Source organism: Diplotaxodon limnothrissa, linkage group LG9 (genome assembly GCF_057381915.1).
Source record: "Diplotaxodon limnothrissa isolate DT_005_m linkage group LG9, D_limnothrissa_male_GT1.1, whole genome shotgun sequence".
In the NCBI taxonomy this organism is placed as follows: Eukaryota; Metazoa; Chordata; class Actinopteri; order Cichliformes; family Cichlidae; genus Diplotaxodon; species Diplotaxodon limnothrissa.
Window position 1 is genome coordinate 35318111 of NC_140604.1, and position 11494 is coordinate 35329604.

The 11494-nt window shown below is 41.6% G+C and overlaps 1 protein-coding gene across 2 annotated transcripts in view; it reads right to left on the bottom strand.

Moving 5' to 3' along the window:
• Positions 1 to 3170: 3170 nt before the first annotated feature.
• dipk1c (divergent protein kinase domain 1C) overlaps positions 3171 to 11494 on the bottom strand; it is a 38703-nt gene continuing 30379 nt past the window's right edge. The window contains exons 5-8 of one of the 2 annotated variants that reach the window (XM_085363180.1): positions 11107 to 11416; positions 7956 to 8120; positions 4472 to 4546; positions 3171 to 3983 (exon numbers count right to left, since the gene is read on the bottom strand). In XM_085363180.1, coding sequence (XP_085219306.1) covers positions 3756 to 3983; positions 4472 to 4546; positions 7956 to 8120; positions 11107 to 11416 — 778 coding nt within the window. In that variant the 3' untranslated portion in view covers positions 3171 to 3755. Of the gene's footprint in view, positions 3984 to 4471; positions 4547 to 7955; positions 8121 to 11094; positions 11417 to 11494 lie in introns of both variants that reach the window. The other variant, XM_085363181.1, reaches the window with a different exon arrangement.

The window sequence follows — 11494 nt, forward strand, 5'->3', positions numbered from 1 at the left end:
AACACGTTTGCGTTTGAAAACGCATCTTTCTCTCGCGTTTTCAAAACGCTCCCCATAGCGGATACATTTGAAAACGGTGTCTTCGCATCGCAGTGTGGACAGCGACCCCGGAGCCTTTCAGAAACGATGATGCAGTCATGTGACCAATGAAACTAAGATAGCGGAGGGCATTATACAGCAGTTGTTTGACAGCCCTGTTAAAGATTAATATCAGTCTGTACGTGCTCCAGAGAGCTCTTCTTCAAATTCTTTAACTCTCACTCGCTTTTGCAACTTTGGACTTTTGTGTTACTCGCAGCAACAACTCCACCTCATTGTGAGTCCATTTAAAAACTCGCTGCTTTTCCTCCACATTCTGCTGCAACGTTTCAAAGACCCGGAAAGTAAATAAACGGCAGACAGAAATGAGGCAGGCTGAATCTTCTTGCGTTTCACGTAAGCGTTTACGGCCGTTTCAATGTGGATGAACAACTGCTCGTAAACCACTGAAAATGAGTGTAGACGTTTTCAGATGTATCCAGATTAGTGTAGACGTAGCCTTAAAGGTGAATGATGTGCAGGATCTAATGCTGACACATCACAGCTACAAACACCTGAAGAGAGTTCGCTCACAGGTGGTTTGCTTAGTTTAGTTCAGCCACTGATTTTCACACCTTTGGGCTCAAAGGAAGATTTTTAACCTTTGAAAGGATGAAAGGCAGCTGGGTGACGCCCACATTATGACTGGCCTGAGGCAGCGCTGCTAACAGGAGGTGGCAGCAGAAAAAGGCTTTCAGGTGTGCAGCATTTCTTCAGATCAGGTCCATGTGTGCGTCACCATCCAGTTTGTTTTAATGAGTTCTGATTAACACAGCGGTCTTCTCGGGTGTCTGGACCTCCTGCACCGCTTCATCAATTTCAATAAATGAAAAGTTGTGTAGACAGGGTGAAATAAAACGCCTCCTCTGATCTGCTGTGAAATAAAACTGTGAACAAGACAAACCGGCGTGTTGCCAGAAGGAGAATATGAACTTAAAGCAGCAGCTTAAGCAGCTTTGCATGCCGGCAGCACAAACACAGCGTGTGGCCCAGTGTTTAGCAGCGCCACGGTCGGTGTGCTGCTCAACTTAAATACCCACAAGTCTGTGCTTCCACCACAGGGAGGCCTGTGGTGTTTGATATGACAGGAAGGAGATCAGCGTTTGAATCTGCAGCACACATCATGCTCTCCGCTCTGCTTTCCAGTAAAGTCTCTGGAGCGTTTTCAGCGTGAAGTTTGGAGCTTTTGGTTTTTTGTTTTGTTAAAGAAGTGAAAGAGTGGAAAGCTGCCAGGCTGAGCAGAGCTCTGGAAGCTCTCCAGCTGAGTCCTCTCCATACAGCTGCTGTGGTGACACGTCCAGGAAGCCGACTGCAGTGGAATTAAAACACGCCAGGGACGCATCAGCAGCTCGCTCACATTTCTACACCTGTAACATGAGGCCTCAGGCGCCTGATGAAAGAAGCTGCAGGGATTCAGTTTGTTAGCCTAGAATCGTCTCTCTGGGGCTCCGAGTTAAAAGAGTCAAACAAAGGAGTTTCCTGCCAGAAGGACCGACTCCCAGCTCGGAGATCTGTGAGTGGACAGTCTGGGCGGTTAGTGTCACAAGCTCTTAACATGAGGTCATCAAGTTTGCAGATACATGCATGACAGCTTTCCACAGTTGGTGCATATCTGGCATCAAGCCGGCACTGCTGGCTGACTTCTGGCATGATAAGATGTATTTCATCCAGATGTGGGCCAGGCCTGGCATAGATGGCACTGTCTATGTGATGGCATGCCACATCTGGCCCGATTATGGTTTGGTTTATGTGGCCCAGGCTCATAGAAAACAGGTCTGGCCTGGATCCGGCATCAAGCTGGCACTTCTGACTGACTGGTGTCATGGCAGAGTGTATGTCAACCAGATGTGGGCCACGTCTGGCAATGAGGCACTATTTATGTTCCCATTTTCCTATTTGAGTTAGAAGACCCAAATGCCATGTTGCAATACTATACTGCTATGGTAGCTAATGTTTCAAATGCAGGTTTGACAGGTTTGTGAGTGTACACTTTATCCAAACCTAGTGAGGGTTTACTCAGGTTCACCACTCGGTGGCTGTAGCTCAGGAGGAAGAGCAGGTCACCTACTGATCGAAAGGTTAGTGGTTCGATCCCTGCCTCCTCCAGTCTGCATGTCACGAGTATAAATGTAGTTAGGAAGCACTCAGTTTAGAGAAAGTGTGTGATTAGGTTAATATGACATGTTGTATCGAGCACTATGAGTAATCTGGGAGAGTAGAAAAGCACTATATAAGAATCAGTCCATTCACTCTCTGAACAGAGTTTCATCATGTTACTTTTGCACTATTATGTTCTGGCACATGTTGTTATTACATGGCTTGATTAAGGTACACATTAGGCTGACATCTGGGCCAGCACAGGTCCAGCAGTGAGTCTGCAGCTGGCCTTGTGCTGGCCCATGTGTGGGCCACCTCTGGAAACCAGATCTGGGCCACCAAAGGGCCGTCATTCTTTGCAGTGTGTGGGCCATGTGTTAGCACATTGTGTGGGCCATACCCATTTTGCTAGGTTACTATAGTAACAGACCTTCCAAAAAGTCTGAGCCCAGGTTTGGTGGGAGAAATTCAAGGATTTTTACTGGATGTTGCATAGTAGTAATGAGCGGGTGTCTGTGACTGCTGAGGCTCATATTGGTCTTGTTAAACAAAGAAACTTCCCGGAGGCCTCAGCAGGTCACAAATGTCTTCTTCACTAAGACATTTGACCAAACTATCAGTACATTTTCCAAAATCTGTTATTTTAATACAACATGAAACAGTACATTGTATTTTGTGAGACAGACGTTCTGTACAAACCAAACACACTTTGGATGGATGATATATGTTTTATTGGTATCTGTCTTTGGAACCTGAAAACAGTCGACAACAGGACAAAAACATGTCAAATTAACCATTAAAAACCTTTAAAAGAGGCCAAGAGTCGTTCATTCAGCTGTGAATCAAACATCATTAGTCATATGTTACATTGTATCTCAGCATTTATCATTCAAACACATTTATTTTCTACAGTTTCTCTTCAAATGAGAGAGCTTCTTTTGAAAAATCTCACTGAGACTAACCAGTTACGTAAAAGGATAATAAATCTGCGAGGATCTGCCCACACTGGATCCCTGGTTCTGTGACGAGAAGAAACGTGAGGCGTCGCTGAATGTTTCCATGCTCGCTGTGACCCAATCAGACGTTCCCAGACGAGCACCTGGACACTCGTGAGCTAAAGGTGATGGATGCAGCTCAAGTTGTTCCACAGCAAACCAGTTCTTAGGTCAAAGTTCTCTTTGTTGGAGGCAAAGGTGGACCTTTCCTGAACTCCACCTTAAGTTCTGGTTAAATTTTACAAACTGGGTAGGATGAAACGTCCGTCACTGGCAGCGAGAACACCGTGACTTTTGTGTGTGTGTGTCTAAAACTGTTCATCGTGATAGAGTTCGATGCACACTGAGGCCAAAAGTCTCACTGCTGTGTCTCTTTGAGATGGGACCTGCTGACGGAGTCACTTACACTCAGAGTGGCTCAAACTGTGGTTCTGGACCCAAAATGTGTCAGTGGACGAGTCTTTTCCCATCAGTGAGTGGCCAGTCTTACCTGGGCTCTCTGGCCATGAAGAGACCCGTTGATAGTTTTAAAACATTCTCTGGTTTTCTGAGATGCTCCGCCCACATCGACCTTCTCATTACAGCTCAAAAGTTCAGCGCAGTGTGGGCGTGGCCTTTTCCCTCCCATGCCTCTCCGCTTTCATCTGAAGCCCCTCCCTCCTGGATGAGGCGCTTCAGGACACTGAAGAGGCGCTGATGGACGCCCCTGCCTCCTCCTCCTCCTCCTCCACCACCACCACCTCCATCCTCCTCTGACTCCTCCACGCCCCCTTCAGTCGCTGAACACTCCTGCAGAGCTCGCTGCAGCTCCACCTGATGGAAAAAGACAATTTCAACACCAACATCACGTCTTAAACTCTCTAATCCACAAAACTCAGGACTTTAACTGCTGTCCTACATTAGATAATTTGCAGTTCATCAGTGTTTGCAGGAAAGCTGGGATTAAAGTCGGCTCGGAGTCGGATTTGATCGCTGAAACCAAATTATTATCCCTCCATCACTGGAATTCCCGAATGATGCTGGTGCCAGTTTCCCTTTCACGTTGGAGCTTCCTGGCTGAGGTTGTATTAAAATTATCTCTGAATCTACAGAAACACTACTGGCTGCTTTGATTGACAGGAGTCCTCCACATGTAACTGTAATTAACCCGGACCTCTGCACTGTGGATGTGCTGGAGCATTTTTAATGGCTTGGTGTGGAGCTGAGAAGGTTCACAGACACAGGAGGACATGCTGGTGTGACAGAGCAGGATGCTGGCGTGGGGTGAGATGGACCTCTGAAGATGTTTTCAAATACATTACCTGCAGAGGGAGCGCTGCTTTGGCCCCAAGCAGCGTGGGAGAAAACCACGGTCTAAAAATCTTCTCACAGATCACCTGAAGACGAAGAGGAAAAAGTCACAAATCACACATCGGACTCTCGAATTAGATGAAAAAAAAGAAGAAGAAGAAATCTGCAAAAAAAAGGGGAAAGCTTCCAAGTAAAGAAAAGTGAAGAAGAAGAAGAAGAAGAGCGCATCAGGAGAGGTAATCACAGAGGAGGAGGAGCAGTGAGTCTGAGCAGCACCTGATTGGTTCATCAGTATGCAGACGACATCACACACACACACACACACACACACACACACACACACACACACACACACACAATGACTTCTTTCTCTCCGGAGATGATTGGCAGGTTGAGGGTCATTGCTGGGTGCGCCCAAGAGACACCTGTGGAGCCTCACTTTGGCCAATGGCAGAGCAGCATGTTGTCAGCATGTCATCGTCACTCATCTTCATCTTCTCCTTTCTTCTTCGTCTCTTTGTTCTTCGCCTCCTTTCCTCAGTTTTGGTTCAGTTGTCAGTTCATCTGTTTTTTCTCCTCTTTTGTGTCTTTGTTCCTTTTTCTTCATCACCTGAACTCTTTCCCACTTCCTTCCTCTCTGCTCCGACTTACTCTTATTTATGGTGATAATTGATTTTGTTCTGTCTCTGGTTTCTGTTACTTTCCTTTAAATTTCAGCTTCCTGTCCTCTCTCCTGGGATCCATCCACTCCGTTAGTTTCTAAGGTTCCCGCCTCAGACGCCGCCGTGTTTGCGCCTCCGGTCGTCACCTGTTAGAGAAACAGTTTCCGTCCGTCTCATATTTAAACGTCCTCTTTTGGTGGATGAATGCAGGTATCACGTATCACGAGTCATGTGATACGGGGCGATGAGAGTCCGTCCTGGTGTTGTCACGGCGATGGCGATGGTGACAGAAACGTCGGCTCAGCTTCTGGTGTCCTTTGTCCTCTGAGTTTGACGGGCTGATGAGTCAAAACAACTTCAAGCTAACAACGATCATCATAATACTACTACTGCTAACAATGTAATATAATGTAATGTAATGTAATATAATGTAATATAATAATATAATATAATGTAATGTAATATAATATAATGTAATGTAATATAATATAATATAATATAATAATATAATATAATGTAATATAATGTAATGTAATGTAATATAATAATATAATATAATGTAATGTAATGTAATGTAATATAATGTAATATAATGTAATAATATAATATAATGTAATATAATGTAATGTAATATAATGTAATATAATGTAATATAATAATATAATATAATGTAATATAATGTAATGTAATATAATGTAATATAATGTAATATAATAATATAATATAATGTAATGTAATATAATATAATGTAATGTAATATAATATAATATAATATAATAATATAATATAATGTAATATAATGTAATGTAATATAATATAATGTAATGTAATATAATGTAATGTAATGTAATATAATATAATGTAATATAATATAATGTAATGTAATATAATATAATGTAATATAATATAATATAATGTAATATAATATAATGTAATGTAATATAATGTAATATAATATAATATAATATAATGTAATATAATATAATAATGTAATGTAATGTAATATAATGTAATATAATGTAATGTAATATAATATAATGTAATGTAATATAATGTAATGTAATATAATATAATGTAACATAATATAATGTAATATAATATAATATAATAATATAATGTAATATAATATAATAATGTAATGTAATATAATGTAATGTAATATAATATAATGTAACATAATATAATGTAATATAATATAATATAATAATATAATGTAATATAATATAATAATGTAATGTAATATAATGTAATATAATGTAATGTAATGTAATGTAATATAATATAATGTAATGTAATATAATGTAATGTAATATTAGAATTGGCTTTAATTTTGTGATTATAATTTAATTTAAAAACAATTTAAAGGTAAAAGTAATTTATTAAAAGTAATTGTAAATGATTTAGAGAAATTCTCTAAGTTGTTTCACTTTAACATTATAAATAATAAAAATACTCTCCTAACATCTTCAGTTTAATAATAAAACAATTTTGAACAGCAATGAAACAACAATAACAACAATAATCATAATTCTGTAAATAAGTAAAGAAAGAGAGGAACCACAGCACAGAAACTGCTGGAATAATAAAGATGACAAATATTTTAATGTGAGCCTAAATCATGACTTCGTGCTGTAACTAATTTTGTGTTTTTGTTTCCAAGCAGATGACAAATGTAACTTTTTTCCATATTTAGAGAATAAAAATGTGTCTAATGTGAAGCTGCAGAGCGATGAGCCAGAAACTCCAAATTTATGCAGAAGTTTAGATTTAAAAATGGACTTTTGATGTGAAATACAATCAGATGAAATATTAAGAACATAAATATTTTACTCCCATCAGAGGATCTCAGATGTGAGAGCAAAGGTCACGGCCCCCACACCTCACCGCTCTTTAACAATCATAAACAATAAAAAAGTGAATAAATTCATAATTAAGTTCATAATTAAAGTAATAAACTGCATGAATCTGACATATAGATAAATTGTGTCGACTCTTCAGGTTTAATTTGATACAGAAATAAAATCGACAGAAATGAAAATGAATTTTTCAGTATAAAACTTTTCACTTTTTTCTTTAAAAGTTATTTTATTGATCAAATATACAAAATGCATTTAAAAAAGAGAGAAAATCGTTTCCTCAGCAGCAGTGAGCCTGCAGACAAAATCACCTGCACAGGTAAATAAACAGGTTGAAACTCTGCCTGTCAGCAGGATCAGGCCGGTCAGTAATTATCATTCCACACTTTTCCACACGTGTAATTAGACGTTGTGGACGATCGACGGTGGAAGAGGAGAAACAGACCAACCCTGTAATTTTCTGCAGAGCGAGCCGACGGCTCAGCGCTCGCGCCGAGGAATGAAAAACATCCACACAGGTGGACAAAGACTCGGAGAGGAACAAAGACACTTTTAATTTTAGACGCTTTTGTTTCTCAGAGTTCTGCTTAATTATACAAAATGATTTTTATTTATTATAAAACTTTCTCCTTTTAGCCAGTTTATTTCCTCTGCAGACTGAAAGTTTTATTACTCACTATTATTTTACAAAAAACACAAAACTCGTCTAAAACCTGATCATTTTGTACAGTAAATAGATAAACATAAATAGATACATACGTAATAATAATAATAATAATTTCATAGGAGGGAAAAATAAAAGAGTTAAAGTGTTAAACTGAACGGACTTTGATGGTTTAGTCATGTGACCGCTGCATTTGAGAGAATAAAATCACACCAAATTAAAGTGTCACAATAAAACACATTTTCAGCAGATTTTTACAAAATAAAAGCTCAAAGCTGAAAGTGTCACAGTGAGGTCACAGGGCCTCGCTTACCTGCAGGTTGCTGTTGCTGCGGCGCGGGCTGCACCTGCGTTTGCTCAGGTTACACCTGGACGAGCAGTCGAAGAAGTTGCAGTCGTCGTCGCTGCTGCAGTTCTGTTCCAGGATGTCCCTCATCTTCGGCTCGAAGAACGCCATGTCCACGTCGATCGCCACCACCTGCAGGACACACCAGAGGACACCCGCCCTGTGTGAGCCCATGCTGCAGGATTATCCACACCTTATATTTTCAAAGGTGCAAAACATGACACACAGCCTGGATGTGCTCACGCCATCCCAGCACGCTACATAAATAAAAAACGTGTCCCACATGACGAGCTCAGATCTGCCTGAAATTCTGCCCTCGAGCTCAGAAACCTTCAGGTGCTGCGGCTCTATGAACACGGACTCTGTGGGCTGAACACAAACACAGTGAGGCCTGAAGTTCTTCAGATATTTGGATGTGTGAGCTGTAACGGCAGATTTGGAGCTCTGTAGAAACCAAAAACTGAAGATGCATGAAGTGAAATCCTGCCGTAACAATCTGTGACGGATGCACAGAAAGTGTTTCAAAGCTCAGACTGAAAGGAATGAATTAAATCAGCATCACAAAGGTTTTATAATAACAGAAAACAGGTGGTGTTAGGGTTCATTTAAATGTTTACACGTCATGAAATTATTATAACATTTTAAACTAATCAGAATTTTAATTTGCTACAAAAGAGACGAGAATCCAATAAAAATGAGCCACTGACAATTTTCACTCCACTACATTCGATCCAGTTTTTAGGACATGGAATCAAAATAAAAGAAAGCTTCTGATAAATTTCTAAACTACAAAAAGACTCTTTTCGTCTTTATTATTCAAATGAGACTTTACAGAGATTCTTTTGTGCGGAGGAAAAGTGAAAGGAGTTTTAAAGGCCAAATGTCCCCCAGCAGTAAAATATGAAAACATGTTTTTCAGATTTTTCAGATGAGTGATAAAAATCTCACACAGTTTAAATGTGTGTGTGGGCCTCCGGTCACTCCACCGCTCAAAGCACGTTTACTGCAGTGAGTGTTTTTCATCGTCTCAAACTCACATCTTTCTCTCCTGAGCTTGTGAGATTTTTCTTTCATATTTATGACGTCAAACTGAAGTTTGGAGGGTTTTCTTGGAGTAACAATCTGCCGGTCTGTATTATTTAAATCAGCCCTGATGCAGGAGAGACGCACTGACAGGACGCTCGTTTGCTTCTGGCCCGACAGAGATGAAGATCTTCCACAGGCAGTTTCATTTTTTTTACAAACAGCTTTGATCATCTGGAACTATTTTCTGCGGTGGATTAATCGTCACGCCGTGCGGTGTGTGTTGATGTCCTGGATTATATTACCAGTTTGTAAGCAGCAGCGTGTCTCTGTGACACAGAGCCTGGCAGTGCTCGGGAGGTCTGCTGGGAATAATCTGCAGATAAAAATCTCTTTAACCAGATGAAATGACTCCACTCACACCTGGAGTAAACGAGCGCAGGCTGCACGGTGGTTTTACGGTGCTGGCATTATTAAGTGAGGGCAGTTAAACATGTTCCATGTCAGCACTTTGACAGGAAAAACATTAATCCTGCAAAACCGGGAGAACAATTGTGAGCCTCTGCTTTACTTGACTTTTGTTGGCGCTACAAACGCCTCATTTTTTTCCCTTTAACTGCTCATTTTCCAGCGATCAGGGGCTGAACAATGAGAGATAAAATAGCTTAGGCTGAGCTGTGATTGTTGGCTGGAGTCCAGCGCCGACCTGAAGTGCTGCTGATTTAACGACAAACCATAAAAGCTTCAGATAACGCTGAGAAAACAAACCCTGCTCGGTTCCCTCCATCCAGACGCTCCGGCTCTGATTTATGACCGCAGGAAAAACACCACTTCTCATTCTAGAGTAAGCAAGCTTATACTTTTAATTTTAACATTACAGATATTAATAAAGACGGATGAGAAGTTTGATCACGGGGTGATTAATGGGGACTTGGAGATGAGGACGTCTGGCTCCAGCTCATGGAAAACTTTATTTTTAGTCTTTCGTGTGACTGATGGGCCGAGGATCCATCAGAGGTGACAGCCGCTGGATTTGACTCCAGGCACGAGAACAAAGACGCTGAGATTATTTCATCTTTCTCAGAGTTCGGGGATCTTGTTGGGTTTGAGGGTTGAATGAATGAACAGTCCAAAAACTCCACCCTCCAAGGTCTCCGTGTCCTCGTTCATATCTGGACTGCTTCCAGGCTGGTGCCCGTTCCTGGAAATCCCCTCTGATTGTTTCCCTCAGTGAGGCTGTGAGGCACGACCTCCACCCTGGACTTTATTTCAATGGTGTCCGTCAAGTTGCAGGGCGGTAAATCTCAGCCTTCATACAGGAACAGACTGCCGCACACTGCATCAGTGTGCTCTAAAATCATTGGCCTGCCTGTCAGAACTCTGACAGGTTTTCAGCCAACAGGCCCTCAGACAGGCAGCCAAAATCATCAACAACCCCTCTCACATTCTTCACCCCACATTTCAATGCCTCCCCTCTGGGCGACGCCTCTGCTGCATTTCCTGCAGGACTGAGAGGAGGAGGAGCGCCACCATTGTCCCCAAAGCAGCTCTGCTTTTTAACTCCTGCCGATAAGAACATTTCCCACACCAGAAACATAAACTAGTCTGTTTTTACACTGCTGACACTTTACTCACTTACAGTTATTTATTCACCTTTCAGTCACTTTTGTGTATATACTGTATATTCTGTGTATCTTAATTGCCCCTTGGGGATAAATAAAGTCTTTCTGATTCTGATAATGTGCGTGAACGTCCTCACAAAGACAGAGAAGTACCCAGGTGTGTGTTTGCACAATGACCTTCTCTCCCCAGCAGCAGCGTCACATCTTCTTCCTTTGGCTAAAAAAATATCTGTTCAAGAAAAACCTCACGTAATCCGCCGTCCAGCATCTGATTTCCATCTTTGCTCTAATAGCTTTCTAAAAACACGTCCCTTTTATCTCTTTTCTCCCAGCTCCCTGCTCTGCTTTCATCCTTCTTACGTTCATTATATCCTCAGCCAGCATTAAAGCCATTCAGCCCTCCTCTGTGGTTTCTGAGTCACTGCAAAGACAAAGCAGAGTGAGCGTGTTCAAAGTCACACCTGAGGACTTACCGTGAGGTCCTTCCTGATGGCAAAGTTCTCCGGTTTGATGTCGCAGAGGTGTAGCTTGTGGGTGAAGTCATTGTCAAAGTGCCACACCATGTCCAGGAAGCTCAGCGCGATGCGGTGCATCATCTCTCGGGCCTTCCACCTGGCTCGGTCTCCGCCTTCACCCTGATCCTGAACCTCAGAAATGGCCACGTCATCCAGGGAAAAGATGTTCTGGTCCCAGGCGTGCCCGGCTGAGAGGTACTCCACAGCGTAGAAGTGACCACAGGAGCCCAGCACCTTGGCCACGTGGGTGCTGAGGTCCTGCAGGACTCTGGAGACCAGAGGGAACAGAAAGCAGATACAATGAGGCCAAAGTGATGTCACAGGAAGTCATCATCAGGACAAACAT